Source organism: Falco cherrug, chromosome 4 (assembly GCF_023634085.1).
Source record: "Falco cherrug isolate bFalChe1 chromosome 4, bFalChe1.pri, whole genome shotgun sequence".
Lineage (NCBI taxonomy): Eukaryota > Metazoa > Chordata > Aves > Falconiformes > Falconidae > Falco > Falco cherrug.
The window spans coordinates 26,808,853-26,834,740 of NC_073700.1; the positions used below are offsets into that span (position 1 = coordinate 26,808,853).

General features: G+C 45.0%; 1 protein-coding gene across 2 annotated transcripts; it reads left to right on the forward strand.

Annotated features, from left to right (window-relative positions):
• Nucleotides 1-1,415: 1,415 nt before the first annotated feature.
• Nucleotides 1,416-25,870, forward strand: LOC106631490 (uncharacterized). 2 transcript variants are annotated; one of them, XM_027812439.2, is made up of 31 exons: nucleotides 1,416-1,579; nucleotides 3,005-3,135; nucleotides 3,511-3,615; nucleotides 3,940-4,025; nucleotides 7,982-8,022; nucleotides 8,606-8,627; nucleotides 8,731-8,758; nucleotides 9,510-9,594; nucleotides 10,635-10,796; nucleotides 11,229-11,431; nucleotides 11,863-11,954; nucleotides 12,649-12,779; nucleotides 13,399-13,520; nucleotides 13,909-14,080; nucleotides 14,395-14,610; nucleotides 14,718-14,888; nucleotides 16,522-16,668; nucleotides 16,822-16,871; nucleotides 17,712-17,832; nucleotides 18,166-18,251; nucleotides 18,848-18,977; nucleotides 19,086-19,276; nucleotides 20,006-20,096; nucleotides 20,583-20,694; nucleotides 20,929-21,113; nucleotides 21,920-22,066; nucleotides 22,296-22,429; nucleotides 23,018-23,145; nucleotides 23,762-23,856; nucleotides 24,465-24,654; nucleotides 25,334-25,870. In XM_027812439.2, the coding sequence occupies exons 4-31, from the start codon at nucleotides 3,983-3,985 to the stop codon at nucleotides 25,426-25,428; spliced, it is 3,390 nt and encodes a 1,129-aa protein (XP_027668240.2). In that variant the 5' UTR covers nucleotides 1,416-1,579; nucleotides 3,005-3,135; nucleotides 3,511-3,615; nucleotides 3,940-3,982; the 3' UTR covers nucleotides 25,429-25,870. The 2 variants fall into 2 exon arrangements, with proteins under 2 accessions (XP_027668240.2, XP_014139501.2); XM_014284026.3 differs by lacking the exons at nucleotides 1,416-1,579; nucleotides 3,005-3,135; nucleotides 3,511-3,615 and having other exon boundaries at nucleotides 3,663-4,025.
• Nucleotides 25,871-25,888: the final 18 nt, after the last annotated feature.

The window sequence follows — 25,888 nt, forward strand, 5'->3', positions numbered from 1 at the left end:
CAGAAGTGATTGCTATTGCAGGTGAGCTCTAAAATCCCCCTCACGGGCCTATGCAAGGGCAGGCTGGCTGCACCTCTGTCAGCCTATGTATATACAATTGCACCATGGTGCAAGGGGTGACTGGGCAGTCTCAGAGACCCCTCCCAGATTTGTACTTCTTGGATAAGAGAAGATCTCTAGTTGCCTCCCACTGGGGACAAGTTTTACTAGCATTCCTGTTACATGCTCAGTATTCTGATTTGTCTGCAGCTGAGAAGCCTGATGCTGTAAAATTAGAAAAGTTCATAAAGGGTGGGGAGAGCAGTGCTTAGGAAGGGAACATGGTGCAGATTAATGACAGGGAGGGCTCTGTGTCTGGGAAGGTGGTAGCTGAGGGAGTGCTAGGCTCTGTCCCCTGAAAGACTTGTCTGCCCAGGTGTGGGCTGTGAATACTTCATTCTTGCTTAGTCACAGTTGCCACCTGGATCACTTCGTGCAGCTAAAGATATTCAGATAACAGGAATTAAGGTCCTAGACCACATCCCTTCCGGTCAGCGTGAAGGTTATTGCTGAATTATGGACGTAAAACCTGCTTTTCCAGAGTCGTGCCACTTCGTGTGCAACTGTGACATTATCCTGTCTTTCCATCCATCAGGGTGATCTTACCCTGCTCTGAAAACAGCACTGACATGCTAAGCAGTGCTGAGCCTCCTGTGGCAATGTGGCTGTGTCCCTGGGCTGGGCCAAGCTGGGATCTGGAAAGTGCAAGAAAACGTGCAACAGGCCAAACTGCTGCTCCCAGCTTTCAGTGCTACAAGGGGGTGAATCTGGATGTGGCATCACATCTAAAAGGTAAAAATCCTTTAGCTGGAGGCCTATTTTAGGGAGCTATAACTCTCGCTTAGGCTTATGAGAGCAGATGCAGTACCACAAATCAGCTTGAGCCTTATTCTACGTAATTACTAGAATTTTGCTTTGCTATGAAGCATGCAGAAATTATGATAGTGGCTCACTTATTGCTATGCTGAAATAATTGCCTGTCCTCTCATCTTTGAGCTCTTCTGTCTGTCGTCATCTCCTCAACTGTATGCTCTTTGATTCAAAGACCTTGTTTGTACCACACCTAGCACTCTTGGATGTGTGCTCATGGCTCTTAGCTGCTATGGGGTAAATGCAAATGGAAGGTACTGGATTCTTCTACTCAGCCACCTTGTGGACAGACCTTAGAAAAGTATCAGTTTATTTACAGTTGAAAGTTCCTCCTTGCTTTTGTGAACTCTGGTTTCTTTCCCCATAACAGGGGTGCTCTGCACACTCCTTGGCTATGTGTGACTTCCTGGCTGACACAAGCAGGAAATCCTGACACTATGCTTGCTGCCTCCCCTGGTTTCCTCATCCATGGCTGAGGCTCGGTGTTGTTTTTTTCTGCTTTTCAGATCTCTCCTGTTCTTGTGTTTCACCTCCCGACACCCTGGGGAAGAGCCATAGGTTGCAGATGGCAGAGCCCTGCTGTGCCACATGGTCTTTGTTGCTTTCTTGGTTGACCCCTACACGGACCCACAGTTTGTCCAGCAGCCTGTCCAGGGCTTCCCAGCAACAGGTACCTATCAGACCCTCTGCCATGGACAGCCTGCTTGCAATGTGGAATTTACAAAAGGTACAAGGCATTGAAAGCTTTGGTATTTGAAATATGATGGAAGGGTCCCCATCCATCTCAAGGACACCTCATTTGGGTATCCTGGAGAAGAGGCTTCTTGCTTTGAACTATGAGCCTGTGAATCTGACTCTTTACAAAGTTATGCATTTCAAATTTATATAGATTTGGTTGGGTAGCTTAGGATGGGTGCTGATGAGAGTCACTTTCATGTTGGGCATCCTGTGCACTTCTGAGTCAGACAAACTGCATTTATGAATCAGTGTTGCACTGTTTTCAAGATAGCTGATAAACATGTTAAGTGTGGTAAGAAAACTAGGAGTGTGGAGAGAGCCAGAGGTGATGTTGTGAGTCAACACTGGCTTTTCTCCATGTTGCCACAAACACATGAGATAGAGGTGGGCATGATGGGGCAAGCCTAATCCAGGGGCATAACTGATTTGTGGAAAATCTTGTCTTGCAAAGCATCAATAAAGTGACCAAACAAATATTTTTCAAACCTGAGGATGCAAAATTACTCCGCTGCATCCAGGGAAATTGAGAGAATTACTAGGGGCAATTTCTTAGTGACCTGGGGGTTCAGATCCAAGAATCAGTGAAAAGAAGGCTGAAATGGGTGGAATATAATTTAATATCCATCCCTTGTTAGAATCTGCAGCAGGTCTCATTTTTATTCTTGCAGATTGTTTGCCAAGTTTTTCTTGCTGAAGTGCTGACAGGCTGACAAATTCAGTCAAAATCAGGAGATCTCCCTGACTGCTGATGTGCACAGGGCTGGGGAGATCATGGGGAACACCACCACGGGTGATTCAGCTGAAGGAGCAGGGCAAACCCACTCAGCTACTGCAGCATGCAGTTACTGCATAGAGACCCCTGAAAACTAATTGTGATCTCTTTAATAAGAATGTTGTTTAGTTTTTAAAATAAAGCAACCTGCAGGAATTGTAAAGCCCATGAAGTTATGTCTTAGGATCTTCGCAGCAAGGAAATAAATGAAGGTTTGTGGAGGGAAAGGCCACTTTTGGTGATAGGGAGGCAGGGATCTCTGGCATTACAGTTCTAGAGCCATTGGTTAATAACATTCCTGCTCAGTGGTCTCATTGCTGTGGTCCTTGTGAGTGCTAACGAGCTGCTACAGTGGATACTGATGCACTTGTGTGCAGATGCTGGGCACCTTGGCATGAGGCCAGTGTGCTGTGAGCACCCCTGAGCACCTGTGAGCAAGGAAAGGTTCATGAAGGAAATAAGGCAGATGGCCATGCTATGGGATTTGCCTGCATCAGTCCTAGCCTTAGCCTGCTGCAGGGCTGTGGTTTTTTTATTTCGGCTATCCTGATTCCTCTGCCCTAAGTGGAGAGCTCTGTGTTTCAGTTGACTGACCTCGCTGAGCCTGGAGCAGAGTTCCCAGTTCGCCATACCTGTGATCCGAAAATGGCCTGGCTGGTCAGCAGAGGAGCTGCCACATATTTCTCTTTGGGATTTCCCAGGCGGAGATGACTGAGGTAAACAGAAGTGTCGGGAAAAGGGCCAAACATTTCAAGCTCCACTGAAGCAAAATTTCCTGATGACAGATATTTCTTTAGTAACTGGAGAAAGGTGGTGCTAGAGTAGCTCCGTCCTGGGAGCACAGCTTTATTTTTGTTGCCTCCTGTAAATATTAAACGTGTCCTGTGCCAGGCAGGGAGGGAGTGCACCTATGCACTGTTCTTGTCCTGCTCACTCCAGCACTAGCCTTGCTTTGGGCTCAGCATTTCCTCCTGTATCCTAGAAATTACAAGCATTAACAAATAACTCACATTTATTTGTGCTGCTAAACACTTGTATTCTCAAGAACTTACAGGTGTGCACAGGGCTCCAAATCCATCCTGTAATTTCAGATGCAGTTTTGAGAAGCCAGAGACACGCCCCGGGTTGCTCAGTGAAAAGTGGCCCTCTCTGATCATAGCTTGCACACTAAGTGCCTGGCAACTAGCGGCTTGAAGGTAAGCACTACGGTTAACCATCCGAGTGGGTTGTGCAAGCTCTTAACTTCCTCTGCCAGAGGGGAGCCTAACTTCAGGGTGCTGGTAGCAGTGAATCTAGTTTAACTAACGCTGAGTTCTCTGCATGCAACTCCGTGCTTTTGCAGGCATAGCAGACCCTCAGTAGTTTTTTGTGTGCTTTGGGTCTGGTTTCAGATAGGTTTCGTGTAGGTTGTTGGTGTGTGTTAGTTTGCTTGCGAGACAGTCACCTTTTAGCTTTCCTACTCTGAGTTTGGTTTTGCAATTAAGTATTATTCATGTTTGATTTTTCTTGGCTGAAATAAGGTGATTCCTTGCATGTGTGGGTGCTCTGAAGACCTTTGCAGAAATGCTGCCTTTACTCCCAGGACTGCGCTTCCTCCTTTTTGTTGGTGAGTATTACTGTGAGAGTGATGAGTGTCCTGGGAGGATTTTCCATACCAGCAACTGTAGCTGAGATAATCCTCAAAAGGGAAAATTGTGCTGAAAGACCACTGAACATTACTTTGGCGGTTGCTCTAAATCCCAGCCTTTAGTTATGCTTGTTTATTATTGTATCTGTGAACCAAAATGAATTAGATTTTGTAATAAACAGGGTGGAGAGACAAAATTGGAGTTCTTTCTCCTCCTGACATTGCAGAGCTGTCTGCTCACTGCCCTTTGTTGGAGTATCCTGGTGTCTCTGGGAAAGCACTTAAGAAATAATCTTAGCTGAATCTAATCGCCTCTATATTCCCCTACTTTGGTTTTTTTAGGTAGTAAGGGATTCCCGAGCAGGATCTTTGTTTCTTTCAGAAAGTGTCAGTGTTTTATTCTTTCTTCCTTACCTGACTTGGGATCATGTTTTCAGTGGATGTTGATGACAACACGTGAACTTGTAACACTACAAACAAGCAAATGAGCCACCAGCTGGGCAAGAGCTACTTAAAAGGACCATCATTTTCTCTGCAGTAGGCTTAGTTATCAGTACTGAAGGCAGGGAAACAATTAAACAGATAACTTTTTTTCTTTATTTCTTTAATTAAGCAGTTGTTGCTGTTTAAAACTGACCAATATATTATGGATGCCCTGATGAAAGTGTGATATTTTTTTTTTAATTTTCTATTAACTGTGTACAAGGAGGGACATCTCTGTCCAGCAGAAGTACACAGGTTGCTTGTAAAAGTTAATGGCTCTTCATGCAATTGCTTTTAAGTCTGGCAGGTCAGTGATTTTGGTGGTGCATTCTCATGTTGGCCACTGGCTCAGCATGCAGCCATTGGAAATCATACCATTTCTGTGGGCCGTGCTTGCCCCCATCCATCTACCCATCTTCTTCTGTAAATGGCCTGGATAACTGGAGATGGAGGAAGGGCAGAATATCAGAAATGTTCTAAGCTTGTAGAGAATTTGCATCCAACAGCTTGCATGCACTGCCCTTTTGGGGATGGACCAAAGGGGGGAGAAGAAAACACAAGTTTCTGGAGTCCTTGAACAGGTTTCTGAAAGGGAAGGATAGGAGATCTGAGCATAGTGGTGCCACCCTATCGGTGTGAATGGCCTTGCTGTAAAGAAACAGTGAGGAGACTGGGCAGCGCTCAGCAGCCTTGTGGCACAGAAGTGCCCTCATGGAGGAGGAGGGACTGTGGAGAGTAGTTGAACTGTGAACAGCACAGCATAGACAGGTGAAAGACACTGTCTCTTCCATTACGGAAGTCTTCACTGCAGCCTGGCGTGCCTGTGCACTAACAAGCATGGGAGGGAAAGCAGTGTTTAGAAGGGTATTGCTCCCCGAGTGATGTGCACATATCTTAGGTGGTTCGTGACACGAGCTGAGTCCAAAGCCTTTGTTGTGATGATGTGAGATGAAGGTTTTATTGTCATACAGTGAGAGGTTTTGTGATAGTAGGTTGGGGTCCCCTCTGATCTTGTAGAGGGAGAAGCCACCCTTCCCCTTCCTCCTCCTCCTCCCCGTGTGGGTGTTTCTGAACACTGCTGTTTTGAGTCAATGGGACAATTTGCATGCTTGAAGTTAAACATCTACATAAAGAGCTTTCCAAGAGTGGGGCCAAAGGGCTTGGCTGGTGGAAACAGCCAGGCTTTGTCTGCAAGCAGGGAAGCATGGCTTTGAGGCTGGGCAGGCCTCTGGCACTCAATTCTGGGTTATGATTTTGGTAACTCTTTCAGGGCTTTCTCTAGGGGTAAAGTTAATGTGTGTTAGGGCTAGAGGAAAGCACTGCATTTGCCCAGCTATGCCTATGTTTTGTTTGCCTGTTACTTAATGACAGTTCTCTATTAATCCAATGATCAGAAAGGTGTAGCAGCTATCAAAAAAGCTGTTATACTAATTAGAGACTTATCTATCCCTACAAGCTATTTTATAATCCCCTTCCTAGTGCAGATGATTGGACTTGTGAACACATCCAAACTCAGGAAAGCCACTGCCTTCCTCCTTCTCATCCCCATCACAGTGCCATGATAAGGGTCTCCTATCCTGTCAATTTCTGTGCCCAAGTATCACCATGTGTGTGACTGACACTGGCCTGGGCCAGCTTAGCCCTGTCCCTCAGCCATATGAGGTGGAGAAACCACAGGAGGTTGCTTCTGGGTTTTGGGGCTCAGCCTCTCTACATTTCCCCCTATGAGTCACTTCTGGCTGAATATTTGTAGGTAACACCAGTCCTGACCGTGCTTCCCCTAGGGGGTTGGAGGACTGGGGTCACTGATGCTTTAGAGCCATGGAGTGATTGTGCTGAACCTGAGCTGTGCCACACGTCTGTGGGCTAGCTAGTCCATGGGTCCGGGAGATGAGACATGGGTGGGGGTGATCTCTGTAGCCACTTCGGCCTCCTGTCAGCTGTTATAGTGCCTGTTCCAAAGTCACTGATGGTGGTGGTGTTCTCCCTGCTGAGAGATAGATGCCAAACTTTCAGTGCTGTGTTACTCCTTGAGCAGATGAACAAGGCCTGCAGAGAAGTGGGGGTACTCTGGACCTGCTGTGGTCTGCCATATGCTGAGATGGGTCAGAGGATGTAGCTAAAGGAGTGGGAGGAGAATGGTGCAGGCTGGGCATGCTGTGTGGCACGGTGGTGGGTGAGAGCGGTGAGGAGCAGCTGTGGCAGATGCCTCTGCAGGCCCTGGTGCCTCGCTGTGGGCTGAGGCCAGGCACGGCTGCCCCAGGAGATGGGTGAAGGTGACAGTGCTGACCAACTGAGTCCTGAGTACGCTGTTAGAGAAACACGCTGACAGAAACAACTGTGCAGTGATTCAGTGCTAGCAAATTATGACAATCAACCTGCCAGCGTAACCTCAGAAGCCTCTAACCATTGTCTTCTCCCTCTCCCTGCCTCTCATTTCAGGTAATGTTTGTTGCATTCACTTGTTCTGTCCTGTCAGAAGCTAGTGATAAGTCTCTATCTTCCCTTTTTTCTGTACGCACGGGATGCTGAGTTTGACAGGCTCCTAATCTGAAGTAAATAATACTAATGCCAGAGAGATTTGAGTCTGTGTTGTTACTGGTTTCCTAAGCTTGCATTTCGCCACCTTTGCAGCTTCATGGCATTGACAGGGAAGATGTAAGATGCCATCAGGAACAATGTAAAAGTTGGGAAACAAGGAAGAGACAGGTGGAGGGCTTGTACAGACCTGCCAAGAGCCAGCAGTGGCAGTTTGACTTATTTCAGTAAATCCCTGTCAAGCTCTTGGGCAGGACTGGTGCAAGAGCTGTCGTACACTGGCGTTACTTGTGTCCTGTGCAGTTCTGCAGCACAGGGTGATTTTTATTCCAGTTGAGGATTTAGTAGGAAAAATGTATGAAATACAACCCAGGTTTGACTACAGTTGACATGTTGATGGGGACACTGTAAGAAACAAGTAGAAGCTGCAAAGCTCAAACCAATATGGAAGTATAAGCATGGTGAGCCTGGCCTTCCAGGCTGAACGCTGACTGTGGGCTAGCCATGGTGCACAAGGAATACTGGGCAGGGAAGTCCTGGAGAGGAGGACTGTACCCAGAGTGTTGTTTCTGCCCCTTTCGCTGCCTTTTCCTCTATGGGGACAGAGATTCATGCAATCCCTCACGTCATCATAAGACACTGACTGCATTTCTGTCCTCTGCCAGACTGGCCTGGGGTGGATAGAAGAGTGCTTGGTGTCTGCTTGCCCAGCCAGCTGTCATAAAATCAAAGAGGTAACAGTAGAAAGGTCTGACAGAAATAATTCTGTGAAATAACTGTGTCAACAATGAGGAATAAAATAATGTGGTGAGATGAGTGATTGTTCAGGGTCTGTTAAGCCAGTTGGGGGCTTGACTGTGGGAGCGAGCTTTGTCCTGGATTTGCTGCTAAAATCATGGCACATTGTCTTCCAGGTTGGCAGGTAGCTGCCGCAACTTCTGCTGGGACGTATCTGGTAAGGCAAATTCATGTATTTAAGATGTGTCATCCATGTCTTTACTTGCAATCATGTGTGGGTTGGTGGTCAGCATGGGCCCCTTCCTGATAGCAGCGCATTGATGGGAATCCGTTGCTATAAGCCAGATCCAGTGCACTGAGCATGGAGCTGGGTGGTAGGTGCCCTTCCCATTTCTGTCTCCCAAGCAGTAAGTGGAGTGGGGATGGCTTTTCCAGCTCTTTGCAGGGCTTCAGTGCAAGCACATCAGCAGACATTTCAGTGAAGGTGGCACCCATCAGCCACACTCGGAACAGTCACATAGACCCTCATGCCTGAGTGATGGGAGGACTCACATAACCCTGAACTTTCCACCTGTCTGAAGTGCAGAGCCAGTACTGATAGCAGTTCTGCAGATGGCAACTACCTAGCATGGCAAGATGGGAGCTCTGGATCTGGGCACTTGGGTGTGTTCAGGCCAGTTCCAAGTACAAATGGTTGCAGCTAACTTGCTTCTCCGTATGCAATGATCACAAATAATGTTGTGCTACCATTGTAACTGCATGATAAGATCATCTCTTTTTCTCTCTTTCTCCCGGCACAGTGCTCCAGCTCCCCTGTCAATGGTGAGTTTTTACCAAGTAATCTCCATAAGGAAGATTCAGACATGGTTCTGTATACATAGCCTTATTTCCTTTATCTTTCTCTCTCTCTGTTTTGTGGAATCAGAATCTGCTGTGTGTGCTTCAGTGAAAAGGTATGTGAACCATCAGCAAACTGTCTTGGCAGCATTTTCCTTGGGAGTGATACTGGTTTTTGGGGATGTCGCTTTGAGTAGAGGAAAGCCTCTGAAAGCAGGTGTAGCATCTGTCTCCGCACACAGTCCTGGGGTTGCCTGTGGGCAGGGAGAGCTCTAGTTGCGCTCATTGAAACAGTGAAGGGAGAATGGCTTCTTGGGGCAAGTCCCTGGTGTCAGCCAGCCTGACGTGGAGGGGATTTACTGCTCCAAGAACCTTGGCATTGGTGCTGAAGTTAGCTTGGCTGGTGGTGGGGGGACTAAGACTCAAACAGGTCTGCTTCAAGCCTTCATTGAACTTAATCTGAACAATTTAAAAGTATCCTCTCCCTGCTCCCAAATGGTGCCAGCAAATAATTCTCATCATCTGTGTTGTTTGTTTGCTCTTCTGTATTTATGTGTGTTGTACCTTGTTGTTATGGCCGCCTGGCATTGTTCCTGCTCCTTAATGTGTGGACTGGACCCTTTACACCAGAGTAGCTACTAGCCATCCCTGCTGCAGATAAACAAAACTTCAGTGAAGAAGGGCATGTGGTCAGGGGCATTCAGATGCCTTTCCCTGGCCGCCTGGGCTCGGGCAGTTGTGCTCCTTGCCTGCATTTGCAGATGTATTGCTGACTGGAGTGCCAGCTCCCAGCCAGTTCTACCCCCAGCTGCCACAGGTCTGGGGCAGCTGGTGTGGAGGTAATGTCTTTGCTTTTATCCCCACCAGCGTCAGCCAGGAGATGCTTCTCAAGATAGCCCGTGGCCAAGGCTCCCCCTGCAGCCTCACGTTCGGTCAATATGCCTGTGCACAGGTAATGGCAGTCCTGCTCTTTTCATGAGCTAGTGTGTTTTGGTTTTCCTGACAATAGTGCCATTTCTATCTTAAAAGCAGTCCCACCGTCAGCTGTGAATGGAGTGACCAAAGCTTGTCAGGGTTTCCCTCACAAGACTGAGAGAAGGGATGGGGTGAAACACACAGGGACCATCCAGAGCACTGAGCTGTGGCAACATCAGCTTCTGAGGCAACATGTGCTCTGTGTCATGTGGCTCAGGAGTGGCTGCACCACCACGGAGGCCTGTCTGGGGCTGTCTGTGGAAGTGGGGGACGCTGTCTTTTCCAAACCTCTCAAGTGAGAAGGCGGGACAAAGATTTTCAAAACAAATTGGCTCTTAGAAACCAGCATCATAGCGTTGAAACAGATCTCTGCATGAAAGTGCCCCTGGTCCATCAGGGTAAACCAACAATAAAAAGTGGTAAAAGCACAACAAAAAGTGTTTGCAGTGTGGAAAATGTCATCTGGAATATTTCAGGTTTACTTCCTTTCCTGCTTTTGTCATTATTTCTTAAATTGCTGTGCTGCCAGTAATGGCAATTGGATTGACAATGATTTGTATTTTCCCATAAATGTTTCTAACAGAAAGTTGTCATTTCTTCAAATATTTGTTGATGTGTTTCTTGTTTGGTTTTTTTCACTGAAAAATGTTTCTGCAATGAGAAGCTTCCCTATGGAAGTTTCCACTTTGATCAAATGGTCTTTTTTTTTTTTTTTTGGTGGGAAACTATTTTGAATAAAGATTTTTAAAGCCACCCCTTTAAAGCTTGGGGTGAGCACAGATTAGGTAACGGAAGGATCCAGCATTAGGGACTGGATAAGTTTAGACTTGCTTCAAGTCACTGGAAGTTGGACTTTCTTCTGACTCTTCTGTCAACATATTTTATCACCTTGCATTGCTGAATGCTCACGTGTAGGTGAGCTAGTGAAGCAGACCTGAAGGTGATTGCATACTGCAGCATCTCTAAATATGACACACCTTTTATTATCTCTATATGGATTTTCCTTTCCTTTTTCAGAATGCGTGGCTCCAGGACCTTCAGGATGATTTCCTCGTATCTTTATATTCTTGCCTTGCCTCTAAACCTGCCAGTGCTATGGATCCAGAATACTCCATTCTGTTCTTTTCCAAATATGATGCCAAGAAGCTTGTAACTGCTCTGACTATGTTCAGCCACTGGGTGGGTATCACATATCCAACTATTTGTTCACCTGTAACATTAATGCCAGTGGAAGGCTTTAATTAACATTATGGTATTTTTTATGTTGACAAAACCTTGTTTTCAAAAGGGCACTGTTTCAATCAGCAGATCGCCACCAATGTAGCGGAGTTCTGTGCTGTTAAAAATAGCTGGGAAGACAGAAATAACAACCATGAGTTCACATAGGTTAGCTGTTGCTACTTGCAGTGGCAACACAGACCTGGGGTTCCAATGTGCGTTACAGGCTGACTGTAGTTGAATTGCATAAATATTACTATGGTGGAAGAGTCACTATCCAGAGGGGAGAATATTGCTAGGGGTGATTCTGTTCATAATGGATTTATGTTAATGTTCATTTAGAAGTCCATATTCACTTGGATTCATGTGTTTCTTCTCGTCCCTTGCCTTCAGTTTTCTCGTGTGCCCCTCTCTCTCGAGTGGAACATGATCTTCATTAATGGCCTGTGGGAGAAGATGTTGCAAGTACCTGACATTGAGAGCCTGCCTGTTTTGTCTCAATGGGTCCATGGGGGGCTTCAGCCATTCCTGGTTGAGCCCAAGGTCTTTGCTTGCCTCCACACCAAAAATGTGTTGTGTGACACATTTCAGATGATGTAAGTACTGAACACAAATGTTGTTTCAGTCCCATATCGCTGGGGCAGGAAAGGGGCCCTTACTCCAGCCTCCCAAAACAAGCGGCTAAACCCTGTAAGCACTGCGAGCTGATGGAGGCCCAGGCAGGGTTTCTGAGAAGCTCTCAACAGGGCTTTGTAACACACCTCCTGACCCTGTTAAGGAGACCTCTGCATCGGTCAATCCGTGTGCAATGACCTTGATAGCACTGCGTTTACAAAGCACTATCGCAGGATTGGCAGTGCAGCCCCCAGGTGATCGCAGGAGCTGTTGTGAAGGGAAGCCAATTGGTAGATTTGGAAAATTGTGATTGATAAGACCAGTTTTCAGGTAACAGCCATTTCTGTGAGAATCCAGCCCTGCCAGGTTTGACTTCATCTGTGTCTGACATGTCTGCCTTATCCATCTTTAGAGTCGCTGCTCTGAATGGCATATACTCTGACCTTCCAGTGGAAGAACAGAGGAATCTTTACGCTGGGATCAAATACTATCTCACCCAGAATGGTAAATGACTTGGTTTTCTTTAAGAAACAGCAGAATACTTTAAGCCACTGATGTATGCTACAACATTAGCTGTGATCTGTTACAGGGCTGAGGCTTCACAGATTTTTTTTTTTGTGAATTTATAGCCTTTTCAATGGAAATAGGCTGGGAACATGACAGTGATAAGTGGTATCGGGAATAATTTTCCTGCCTGAAGCCTTTATTAATCCAGGATTTTTATAGATCAGCAGTTGGTCCTATGCTGACTTACATCCTGTACATTTACTGCTTTTGTTGTGAAAGAATGGTGCAGGATTTCGTTCTGAGGGCTTAAGAATTCAGCTCAGAAGTTAGCTCAGAAAAGGGACCCAGGTAAGATACTCCCCTGCCTCCAGGCAGTAGCTTGCATGCAAAACCCTAATGTTCTGCAAAAAATTTTTGGCAGATTTGAAGGGAGGAAGAAAGAGACTGGTGATGAAATATTTGGAGGATTGTGAAAGAATGAGGCATCTGTCTTGTCCCATGTGCATTTGTAATGTGAACACACAAACATGTGGATTTGAGCATAATGTGTGATCAGAGGCATTTAGGGAGCTCTCTGTTGGCCAAGTTCTCTGACAGACCGCAGCCTTTCCGCATTCAGAAATCTCCAGTCTCCACTGATTTCCTGATACAGTGCAAGTCTGTTGTTTTATGGTGTCTGCCTGTTTTGCAGGATCAAACCGGAAATGCTACAGTGCAGCTGTTCCAGGTCTGAATTCCACTGCCTGGTTTGCAAATTATCTTGGATCCTTTTTGGAGCATGCTACTGTTGGAGACCTGCAGCTTTTTGGTGATGAACTAACCGTAAGTGCAGGCTCATCATGGTGATGAAGAACCTGTAGTGTGCAAAATACTCTGTGCCTGAGAGGTCATCTTCCTGCCCTGACCAAAACTCAGGGAGCTACTGCTAGCAGGAACATTTCTCTTGTGTGTTTATGGTGAACAGTCACATCAGTTATTGTTTTTTCCCCCATCGTGATTTATTGTGATAAGAGGCACTTACACAGGACTTGGATTCACATCAGTTTGCCTTCTGCAGAATTACCTGAGTTGGTAAGAGGAGCAAACCCAAACTTTTTCTCAAGACTAGACTGATGTCTGAGCCCGGTTTAGTGAATGACTGTACCGTGCCTGCATGTGTGAGTGGTGCTGTAGCAGCAGGGTCATGTCCTTTAGCAGCTCTCCCACTTCTGTGCCTTACAGTAGTCATAGAGGTGCTTGCATGCCCCCTGAGAGCAAAGATAAATAAAACAAAGTCCCAGTGTATTACTTGAAAACAATAAATAAATTTCCTCACAACTTTAAAACCAGGTGAAAAAAAACTTAGTGCTTGAAGTGAGGTTTGTTCAAACTGTCCCAAGTGACTGTTGGGATTAAAGTATTCATCTAAATTTATTTTTTTTTCCCATGTCAACACCCTCAGCTTCAAAAATTTGCCCGGGATCCAGTCAATATACAGATGATCAGCAACCTCACCTTGCTCCGGGAGACAGCTGTGTACTATACCTCACTACTGACCTCTGGACCTGGTTTTCCCTTATCAAGGTACAGGACCTGACCTGACTTATGGTTTAGCATGGTACCATGACTTAGCAAAAGTTTGATGCTTCCACAAAACGTTTAAAACGTTTTTCTGTTCTTCAAATAATTGCATTGCACTTGATTTTGGGGAGGGCCAGACCACAGGTTTCAAATCTTGGGAACTGACTGCCATGCAGACCAGCTACTGACCAACAGTGCATCTTGCATGTTTTTACAGTTTTGCATGACACAGCAGTGCTCTCTGTAGACAGGAGCATCTGCATTATCAGAGCTAAAATAAATTGGGGAAAACATGCACTAGAAAAGAGCATCCTTTTGAAGAAGAAGAAAGATGTGACAGAGCCACTGTCTGTCATACTGGCAACCTCTCCTCCTTGTCTCCCACCTGCAGTCTCCCAGACAGATTTGTTTGCTACCTGAGCCCCTCGGCAGTGAGCAACCTGAGCAGAGATGATGCTTTGAGCTTGGCCCAGAGGATCAGTAAGAACTGCCCATTGAACCTGACACGCAGAGGAATAACTAGAGAGAATGCTCCCTCCACCTTGACAGCAGAGGAACTGCAGGTAATTTCCTGCCCAGCCCCATGAATCAGTTCTTCATTCACCTTGACAAAATTTATGAGAGTTGAGGATTCAACTGTCATGCCTCCTCTTGTGTACAGTCCTGTAAGTCATCTTGCTTTTTTTATTGTGGCGCCTGGCTGGTTTTTCAAAATCTGAAAAATCTCAGTGGGTGGAGGCAGTCCATCCATAGACTTCATCACATTAAGTTCGAGGCAGAAGTCCAGTGATCTAAGATGTCCAAAGGCTGTAGGATCTAGTAGGCTCACCTCATTGCTTATCTGACTTTCGTTTTTGTCTGCATGGGACTTTTTCAGGTTGCATCCTCTTTAGTGAGCAAGTTTGAGCGTTTCCCTCCTGCAGTCCTGCATGCATTGGGCCAGGCTGTAGTTGGGCTGTCTGTGTCCAGCATTGAAAACAGCATCAGTGATAAAGACCTTGAAGCATCTATTCCTGTCCTGGGTGAAGTTCGTGGCTGGACCGCTGAACAGTCCAGCACTATTATCAACAAACTGCTCAGCTCTGGCTATCAGGTACAAAGAATAAGGTCTACAAATGCACCTCACACTTGGTATAGGTAGCTGCCAGAAAATGATGTTTGGCCCTTCGTGTACTCATGCCTGTGTGCATTACCTTTCAGATCCTGGATGGAGAGAGCCTGGCAAAGCTAGGGAGCTTGGTGGCTGGCCTCAACAGCAGCACACTTCAAAATCTGCCTCCAGAAGTGATCTTGGAAGCCATTAAGTTGCCTGAGTTTGTTCAGCAATTGGTGACCCTGCCGTCTGCTCTGAGAATGACATTCGTGGAAAAGGTGAAGTTGTTTTTTCTTCAGGCATCACAAATTAGCAAAGCTCCAGTGACTCACAGCTAAGAACACTGGTTACCTGGGGCCAGGCATTGACACACACCTGCACACCCAGACAGCATTCCCTTGGGGGTGTTTGTCATTGCTAAACTGAGTGTGCAGCTGGACAAGCATCTCAAGTCCATATGACTGTGTCTGTGTAGATGTACTTGGCTGCCAGCCAGCGACCTGCTGAGCCTTTTGCGGACAAAGGCAGAAGAGCCAGTTGTTTTGCGGGGTGGTCCCAGAAAGTACTCCCCAGTGACTTGAAAAGATGCTCTCAGAGAAAGAATATTGTCATGGTTTTGTTGTCCATCACCATAAGCAGGTTTGTTACCGGGTGCACAGCACCAGTTCACACACCAAGTTGAGGTATTCCTTATTTATTTATTCTCATGCACAAAGTAGGGAGCTAGGTGGTAACCCACAAATGCCTAGCTCCTTGATTGTCAAAACTTTACACTATTTATACATTTCTATACATTTCAACAAACAAAGACATCAGCCTTCTGGTTACAAGTTACACAACTCTTGCATTGCTTAGTACTCAGTTTCCTATTAAGCAATTCTCTTGTTTCCTATGCTCGTTAGTCTGCATGCTCGATCTCCACGTCTTTTTCAGTTGGTGGGTTTCTTGAGTTGGTGGTTGTGATCTCCCCCTGCCAGAATGACCTTTTCCCTAGTTTTGCTGAGCAAATTGCTTGTGGTGAGCTTCCTGTCAGCTCATCTATCTTGTGGAGGTGCTTCCTTTGTGAAGTTCCTTTTCTAACAAAATGATTTGCCAATGCTTAAGGAAGTGCTTTGGAGGACACACAAAGTGCTTGTAACTCAAATTAACCCTTAACGCAAAGTGCTTGTGACCCGAATTAACCCTTAACAACGCATTTGCTCTAATTGTCTTAAAGTCATACTGCTAATAATACATTCAATGTTATTAATCATTTGGTATCAGTTTGGAGTAGGAACGTGTGATAAGTGGCTTAGAAAGTCCTGTTTAGGGTAGACTTGATCCTTCATCAGCGCACTATTTCATTCCCTCGTGTGATTGTGTAGAATTTGGACACCTCTTTGCCTTTTTTATCGGCATTACTTTAGCCTTCAAGTTGCATGTGTAGCTTTCAAGTTTGTGGTTATTCATCCTCTTTCTGGTAGGAAAGACTCTGAACTGTGTTTGACACCAGAGGCCCTGGCTGTAGCATGCCCTGGGGCAATGGAGCAGCCAGGGGAATAAGGTTTCATTCACCTCAGGATTGTTCTGTGGTATGCCTTTGGCAATTTGAGACATTGTGTTGGCAGGGAGAAAGGACATGTCCCTCCTTTCTGGCCTCTTAAACATTTTTAGGGCGTAAAGCCAGGAGGTGGGAAACTGATAAGAGACAGAATCGTTCCCATTCATCAGGACCCCAGGTATTAGCTCCAAGCAGCATTCCCAGTATGATGAATATGTCAAACAGGAATTATTTCATAGTGTTAGGGCTCTGAGAAATGCCCAGATGCAGCAGGGGAATTTGCCTGGCTTCTTTCCAGTTCATAATTTCTTCTCCAGCAATTGTTTATTTTAACCACACTGTTTGAATGATTTGTTATTGCTTTTTAAAAGATTTCCTCCAGTGTAGACCACCCCGCTGACCTGGTTAAACATATCCCGGATGCTCTGGCCAGTTATGTTCCAAAATCATTGCTTGTTTTTGGGGAAGAGAAGCCCAATATTCAGGACCTGAACAGTAAAATGTGGACCCGAGAACAGGTAACGTGCTAGCAGCTTGTGTCCTTCTTACCCCTCAGTGTCAGCCCTGGCCTCTACAGAGCTATGAGTCTGCTCTGCAAATCTGTCTGAAAGTACAGGTTAATGTTGCAGAAGAGCGTGGTAAACCTCTGACACTCTGGCTTTGCTTCCCAGGCTGCCATGTTTTTCAGTGATGTGATAAAGGCAGAGCCTGACTTCAGCAGGTAGTGTTTTTCTTCTTCCATTTTCCATGTTTGTGTTTGCTTTGATTGCAATTTCCATGTTTCCTTTGGTATGTATGGCAGACCCACCACATTCAATCCCTAGCAACAGATGGGAAATACCATGCAAACCCAAACACAGGCATTTACCAGGGTGTCAGCTGCAAAATATACCCATAAGCCATGTTTGCTTCCTAAAATGCTGCTGCTGGCTCAGATTGCACCTGGAACCTAGCTTCTGCCTGCTTCTGGGAAAGGCATTTCTAATCAGAGAATATGTCAGTCTTCCTGCTGTTCCAGGTATTAAATTTAGTGGGGTTGATATATACCTTTTGTCAGCTCTCATATTTGAGATGAAAAATTATGAAACTCATGTTATATATCTGGAAAAACAATAGAGGCAACATCAGTGTCCTGCTGATTTCACAGTACAAGTTTTTCTGTATTGAAGTTTTAAGGACTTCTCCCTGAGCTCTCCCAGACTGTACAAACTATGTTCAGTGAGGAGGATCTGCACAACTCCACTTGCAATGTGTGGCATCTACTGAAAACACAGGGAGGAGACTGATCTTGTAATTCAGGATACAGCAATACTACTTGGGGTAGAGAATTTTTCCCTGCATTTCTGCTTCCGCTACGAGTCTCTAGATTGTTTGTTTGGCCAGTGGTCTCCCACAGAGGTCAAGACTAGCAGTTTTGAGGGGATGGAGATTGGAGAGCACTAAGCTTCAAGAACGGGGGAGGTTTATTCTTGCTATATTTGTCATTATATATGTCAGAGAGCAGCATTGAATTTTCTCCTGAAGTCCTTGCCTGACTGATTTGTGTTCTGTAAATGTTCAGGCTTTCCCAGTCAGTCCTCCAAGGCTTCACATGTGCAGATGCCAGTGCGGTAGAAGCAGGAAGATTTCAGGAACTGGCCAGAGTCATGAAGAAGCAGAATGTCAAGCTAGGAGAAGACCAGGTCGGTTTCTGTATTTCAAAATGCCATGTCTGATGGTGTCATGGAGGTAGGAATGAGGTCTGTTCAGCAAGAGCAAAACCACTTTCAGCTTAAGGGACTAGAACAAATGTAACTGGTCCTGGGTCTCCGTCCCACAGTTCAGAATTTCCCCAAAGAGAGAAGTCAAACCCCAGTTGGCTAGGTTTCTCAGGAACCAAACCTTCTGATTTCTGTCTCTTTTTTTTTTTTTCCTTCTTTCTTTGGAGCAGAGTAAAATCTTTATATTTGTTTCATTTTTTTCTTATGTCTCCATGCTGGTTTCTTTCTTTCATGTAAACTGTGGTGTCCTTTCAGCTGAGCTGCTTAGTGAAGATGGTGACGTTGCATGGGACTCCCAAGGATTTAGATAGCTATCCTAAAGACCTGTTGCTGTTTTTAAGGTAACCGTGCTATGGTTTTCATGTTGTTGCCTTAGTGGGAAAAAGAGGTATTACTTTATAACCTAGCAGGCAATGACTGTTTCATGTTTGATGTATATTTTGAACTTGTTCAGGCCTCCTTATGGGAGACAAAAAAAAAAATCAGATTGCAGAAAGCTTTCAAAAGGGTTTTAAGGTCCTTTCAGATTCAACTGTGCATCGTATTAATATAAACACTATGAAGCCCTTTCTAATTGTGCCTGGTTGGAGCTGAAACCAGTATGCAGTTTTAGTACTTTCTGGCCTCTGTGAACATGCTCTTCCCTTACAACATCATACCGACAGTAGGGTGGGTTTCTTTGTTCCAGTAGCTAACCCACTGTGGTTCTGTATTGAAATCTTGAACAATTTAAAACTGAGTCTCACAATAGATTCCTTAAGGTGAAAATTAATTTTTAAAAAATATGGACTAGGGTCTTTGAGAACCACAGCTGCAAAGAGTTTAATCTGTGGATGTGGAAGATACTGCACTGTACACTTTATATGTTGGACAGCCTTGAACCTGACCAACTGTTTGATATAATTCACTAGAATTCATGGATTATTTGTCTTTCTAGTCCTTCAGACTATGCAGTGACAGGAAGCTGTAGGCAGTATTTTGCTAATATTGGGAAAGCAAATCTTGATATTCTGCAAAGAGAATCGTCTCATCGGAAACAGCTGCTCTTGGAGGCTTTAGCATGTTTGGTACGTGGCGAGGGGACTGCATGGTGCTGGGGAGAACTTGGTGTTCAAGAATGCTCTTCTGTGGTGGCATCCAGTTCTATTAAATACTTCTGTCTGTTATTATTTCAGAAAATTCCTGGCACACAAGTGAATGAGGAAAGTGCAGAGATTCTGGGACAACTGGTCTGTGACCTGGGTGGAGAATACATTAGAAATTCTGGTGGGAATTTGCTGAAGCCGTTAAGCCAGTGTGAATCTTTCCTGCCTGATCAAGAAGAGGCTATTAGGAATGTCATCAGTAGTGGTAACACTACATTTGGGTAAGAATTTTTCTTGACATCAGCAAAACAGTTCCCTTAAACAAAACCATTGTTCTATTAAAACCTGAGTGAACTCCAGCCAACCAGATTGATCAAAAACGTGAATAACTGATTGCTTTTGGATTTTACATTGGGCCTTTTAAATTGTTCTATTTGAACTACTTTCAGCTGTCGCTTCTATATCTCACCTGCTCTAGTTATAAAAGCCTTTCCTCTTGTCAATTTTTCATTAAGTAAACTTCTCTGAGACTGTCCTGATGAACACAGGTGGGCTCCAGCTGTTTGTCAGCCACTGACATTCAGAAAACGTTCTGTTTCTGCCTGTCAGACTGACAGATGCTTGATAAATCCCTGGCTGTGTCTAACAGAAACATCGTTCAGGGAGGCAAAATACTTCCCCTTTCTGTGTCAAATGCCCTGAGATCCTGGCACTGAGTAGGGCAGTAGTAGGCAATAGATATTCTTTGGATTTTGTGCTAAAGAAAATAATGTGTGTGTTAAATGCCATTTTCCCATCCAGCTGCCCTTATTCATGTTACTAGCAATTGTTCCCGCTCTGGTGGAATGAAGTTTTGTGTAACAGGAAGTTTTAGGATTTAAATCTTGTATTTTCTTAACTTCGAATGTTACAAGGACATAATTCTGGCAGCTTTTAACATAGAGGGAGTTGTGGGGTTTTTTTCTGTTGTTCTTCCTTGAAAGCTGATCCTTGCAAATTTTTGTATACAGACCTCCTGTAGTGTGGTCAACTTCTACCTTGAATGAGCTCAGTGGATTGATTCCTGTATTTGATCACAGCATCTTGCAGAAAATCCCTAAGGTGGGTTGTTCGTAGAGGTGTGAGGCGTTTGGGGAGCACTCCTAGGTCTGGCAGTATGGAAGAAATATGATGGGGGTTGTTCAGCCAGTGTGTTTTCAGTAGTGTCTTCATTTAAAAGTGTGGTGCCAAAGGGCATGGATGGTCTATGAGGAGTGAGGGCTGATCAAGCTGACAGTCTGGAACTGCAAATCTAGATCACTGTCATCCCCTTCCTGGAACTGTCAGAAGAGTACCAGAGGTGGAAAGCAGTAGTAACTCTATATAATGCTTTGTGAGGAGGCAAAATAATTTCTGGGGCATGGAATATAATAGAGTTTAAGCATTTAGAATTTTTCCATCGTCTCACCAAGGAAAGGCTTATAGCAGCAGGTCTACTGCCCATAGTACTTTAACAATGAAGATTCTTGTCTGTGTGAGTAGCAATTTGTTATGCTAGTGGTACACCCAGGATTGCAATATCTCCCTGATGAAACATTTTCCTTGCAGAATGTTTTAACTCTTTGGCTGAAAATCTTTGCACACGATTCACCTCTGTCAAGGGAACAGCTGGTCCCCATTGTTGAAGAACTCCTGCCTACTAGGCATAAGCGTGCTGATGGTATGGGAGCTTTCTCTTACCCTTGATGGCAACACCCCCTGGTATCAGGGTTGACCCTAGAGCTTGTGGGTCTCCCTAAATGTGTCTGAGCTGAACTGTGAAACGCTTGGTGGCGAGTCACTGAGGCGGAGGGGGGTACCATGATTGCATACCTGTCTGTCTCCAGCACGGGAGCATTCAAAGCCAGAAGCAGAAGGATTTAACACTGAACACATTTGATAATTGCTTCAACAGGTTGCCCACCTGGCAAGCAGATAACAGAGACAGTTCTTAATGATGACTTGATGCCTGTGTACTACACACCTGAGGAGTTACATACTTGCCTGAAGAATGTCTCTCTGGAGAATTACCTCCCTCAGATACTGACCTATCCCTTCACTGTTGAGCAATTAGCTATGATGAAGAGGCGGCTGGATGAGGTAATGCCAGGCTGGAGAATGTCAAATTGTCTGCTGGTGAGATTGCTCAGGGGCTTGTCCAGTTGAGTTTAAGTATCTCCATGGACTGAGACTCCACCATCTCTCTGGGCTCCTCTTCCAATGTTTGACCGCCATTACTGTGAAAATACATATTTCTTCATATCTATTCAGAATTTTCCTTGTCTTTTGACCTTTATCCTTTCAACGTGCACCTCTGAGAAGAGCGTGACTCCATCCTCCTTATAATCTCCCGTTAGGTAGTTGAAGGCAGTAATAAAAATATAGCCTAGTCTTCTCTTCAGACTAAAAATACAGCTCCCTCAGTCCTCTTGCCCCACTTTGTATGTTGTGTGCTTCTGCCCCATTGCCCGGCATGGTGCTCTGCTGGACTTGCTGGTCTTTCTTGTACCAGGGAGCTCAAAACTGGATGTAGTATCCAGACTGGGTCTTGCAAGTGCCATCAAATGGAGGGGAAGAATCCTTTCCCTTGGCCGGCTGGCTGTGCTGCTGCTAGGGAAGCCCAGCATTTGATTAGCCTTCATCACTGCAAGGTGTGCTGCCCACTCAGGGCTGCGGTAAGGCACTTCACAGGGCTTCAGGTTTTGTTCCTGTCCCCGGGGTCTGCTTGCCTGAGCTATCAAGCGTAAAATGGACAGATGTGCTCTGCGATCTCACTGGTTTTGGTTTCTTATTCCTTGCAGACCTTTGGGGGTTTTCCACATCAATTTTGCAAAGAGCATAAATCCATAAGCACAGGCTTGTGATAATGATTGTTCATATAAGCAGTAACAACGTTCTTTCCACAGACATATCCTGATGGGTATCCTGCAAGTCTGTTCCCTAAACTGGGCTCCCTCATTGCTTTCATCACCCCTGAGGATGTTTCCAAACTGAAGATAACTTCATCTGCCTCGCTGGCTACCTTGCTGAAAAGTCAGCCCGCTGATTATCAGGTAGGGATTTGGGTTTGCTTTCCTGCCTGTATTTGCTTCCTGGTTTGGGAGTTGCTGGTTTAGGACTAGCTTAGTGGATTCAAAGATGATTGGCCTGTCACTGAGGTCCAAACAAACAGATTGGAAATTATTCTGTTTTATTTTTGTAATTATTCATTTCGGGGTTTTTTGAGGATGAAAACGTAAATTCTAATTCAAGTTTACTTTTGAAAAAATCAAATGTTTCTAGGCTTCTGCAATGATTAAACGGTATGTTGACTTGGGAAATGCCTTGGACACTACTGCACTGAACGCAATCGGTACAAAATATGTGTGCCTTCTAAATGCAACCCAGCTGAATATGATAGACTCCAACAGCTTGAAGTGAGTCAAATATCGTGATGCTCCTGGCTTCTCGCAAAAACATTTTCCCATCAGCAAGTGCATTTTCCTTTTCTGTCCACTTAGTGAGAGGAAATCTAGGAAGCAACGTGGTACCTGCTCTTTAAATTAAAAAAAGAGTACTTGCTCTTTAAAAACCTGTGTACAGCTTTAAAAGCCTGCCAGGGAAGGGCTCAGATTTGCAGTCAAATTCTCTTTATTGCAGCTCATCTGACAACAGATATGGTCTGCATGCATGCTTTTATCTAGAGGCAAATGAGAATTAATTAAATTTTATTCAAATTCCTTTGAAAGACTGTTAAATGAAATTAACTACATCTTTGCAAACACATAAACTTACAATGCACCATCAGAGCCATCATAACCTAGAAGACATATCATTTTGAGCAGGAGACTGAGCCATTATATTTTTTCCTCTTAGTTTCTCTCCACAGCTCTTGTATCTACTGGGAAGAGGGGGTCACCTGTCCTTTGTAGAGAATCCCAGAGAGATACTCAGAATTGTTCAAAATTTATACAGGTTGAAGATAATAAAACCTTTTCTCTCCTTAAATCTTCATTTTTCTGCAGACTGGCATCTCTGAATACTTCAGCCTGTTCACAGTTTACGAAAGACATCTTATATGCTAAAGCAAAACATGCTTTCTCAGACAAGCACTATTTCCCTGCTTACTATCAGCTGATTAAACCATATCTAGGTATGTAAAACAACAGCATGTTATGGGGAAAGAGAGAGTCTTAGCCAGGAGGTGGTGAATAGGTATCAAATACCATGTAAGGTTTGGGAATTTTCAAAGCAAAGTTGTTAGAAGTTTCAGTCTTTTCCAACTTGTAGATGGCATTAGATATTCTGTACCTGACTTGAAGTTGCCCAAATCAATTGTCAGACTATCACAGGGAAAACGATTCATAACTTTTGGGATGGATAAGATCTGCGAGATCCATGAGAAATCAAGCTGCTAATGCTTAAGCCATATCTCACAGCCCTTCTCCAAGTCATAAAACATAGATGATTATTTTTCCCCCCTGTTAAGCCAGGAATTTGTTCACAGCCTAAGCAAACTCTTCTTCCACCTCTGTCTAGCATCTGGCATTGTCACAGATTGGTTTAACGGCCAACGCAATAATACTTTCCAGCAAAATGAAGTAGCATCCATATCTTTTGCAGTTGGAACTCACTCTATTAGCAGCCCCAACCTAATAAATTTTGGAGACACTGTTATAGCTGTAGCTTATACAGATACATGACACGATTCATTTGAGGGCTGGCTGTCCTTTTCCATGCTTTGATATACTTTCTCTTTTTGGTCCCAGGGGGTGCTCCTGGTGTGGATCTCAAAGCTCTAAGCAAGGACAATGTGAACATGGACATTAGTACTTTCATGAATTTAAGAAAAGACTCTGTGATGGTGAGCTGAATCTTGAAATTGTTTCACTCCTTGCATTTGTGTTACACTAAGTGGCTGGTTTGGTCGCATTGTCCATTGGTGTAAATCAGGAGTCACTCCATCAAATTCAGAATGATGCGAGACCAATAGAAAGTGAAGAACTGGCCTGAAACCTTTTTAAATGTGCAATTTGGGGTCATACATGGGTGCTAAGCCAGTCTTACTGAGGAATTTCTTTAGAGCAGGCTCCCATAAGCACTAGTGGCAGAAGCAGGGGACAGACGTGCAGTAGACTACAGTTCACAGCTATGTGACAGATCTTCTAACAGGTGTGTTCACAGTAATATCCTCAACTCTGGAAGAAAGCCCAGTGATTTGGGCAGGCACTGGGGCCTCCACTTGAGTGTAGGAGACTTGTCGTCAGAGGAAACGGAAATAGTCTTTGGGGAACCATCGTGTTCATTCCCATAACCTAAGAGAAGATTGTTCCAATTGAAACCACTCACCAGAAATTTGTCTTCCTTAATCTTCACACTTCTGCTAATAGAAACCTTTTTCTATCAGTTCTTTGGTCAGAGGTATTATTTTCATTCCTGCATTTACATCTGTAATTCTTTGATTTCTCCTAGAGCCTGACACCTTCTGAGGTTCAGGGCTTGCTGGGGATGAATCTTGGTGATCTGGTGAAATGGCAGAACAAGTCTCCCATCCGGGAGTGGGTCCGAACACAGAAGCAATCAGAACTGGATAAACTGCATGTTGGGCTCACTGGGGGAACACAAGAAGGCTACATCAACATCGTCACGCCCAGATTTCAGAGTACGTATTATGTTAGGACTTATGATTGTTGTGCTTTAAATATTTTTGGGTTACAGCAAGGAGAAAAACTGCATATGGGAGCAAAGTGCTTTCAGTTGCCTGCAAAAGAGAAGTGAGTGCACCAAGCTCAAGCATTTGAGCCTCGGGCAGTGCTGCCAGACAGCTCTAGTCCTGCTTTCAGCAGCCCTTGGGCCAAGGCCCTGGCAAGTCCTCCTTGGCTGCTCCTGTGCTGAGAGAGCAGAGCCTGTTGATCTGGGCTGCTGAGGTCCCGTTCCAGAGGCACTTGTCACTACCCATCCACGCAGCCCCATTAAAGCGCACTGGGGAGTGCTCACCTCCTCGCGTCACCTCCCAGCGTCAAGGGACAGTAAGTTCAGTCCTGCTGGGGAGCCTTAAGCCTTGCAGAGCAAGTTCTGGGTCCAATATGAGAAGCAATCCTGTAATCTCACTGAGACCATCCTCGGTGGCTGAACATCTCAACTGAGTGAGCACTTCCAGAGCTTCCTCCTCTGCGGTGTGTTGGATTTGGGCTGTGACTTGGTGGTGCTGTTAGGGGTGGAAGTTAGAAATAGATAGCCAAAGATCTTCCCTGCATGTGGCATAAAGAGATGTTCTCCCCCATGGGGGAACAGTTCAATTGTTGATTTCTTTGCACTAATGCCCCCTCTTTTTCCTCTAGCACCACCCTCAGCCTCTCTGGGTACTGTGGCTGTGACGTTCCACCTCCTGCCTACTCTGCTGATCAGTTCCCTGATGATGTTAGTCTTGTCTTGAATATCTTCCCTCAAGAGAAATAAGATGAAGGGGAGCAGCCTGTGACCTGTTGTGAGGCCTGTTGGGGACAGCCATGCTGGCGGGTGAGGGGGTATTATGCAGCCCAAGGTTCACTTTTAGGTACATTTTTGTTTCAAATCACGCGGGGGGCAGGGAGGGGGGGGAATCTCAGACTCTTCAGAGCAGGATCTTTGCCTTTTGTACAGACCAAGCCTAGGTAAGCACCAGCCATATTACTGCAACACAAACGATACCAATATTTTACTGTACAACCCTGGTGGGTTTAAGGGTGAGCTACTTGGCTTTTTTGCATGTTAACAATTACATTTCTCAAAGACCCAGATCTCTTGATGCTGCCAAGACCACTGAATTGGGAGTGAAGTTTTCTGGCTGATTGTAAATAAATAGTGGAATTAAGTAAAAAATGGCTGAAGCAAATGGATGAGTTGCTGTTGTCCTC

What these genes read in the sequence shown, in the direction of transcription:
- LOC106631490 (XM_027812439.2), top strand. Translation starts at nt 3,983, where the DNA reads ATGCTGCCTTTACTCCCAGGACTGCGCTTCCTCCTTTTTGTTG. An exon ending in CTTCTGCTGGGACGTATCTG is followed by an intron (nt 8,023 to 8,605) that starts GTAAGGCAAATT and finishes CTCCCGGCACAG; the next exon opens with TGCTCCAGCTCCCCTGTCAA. An exon ending in TCAAGCTAGGAGAAGACCAG is followed by an intron (nt 17,833 to 18,165) that starts GTCGGTTTCTGT and finishes GTGTCCTTTCAG; the next exon opens with CTGAGCTGCTTAGTGAAGAT.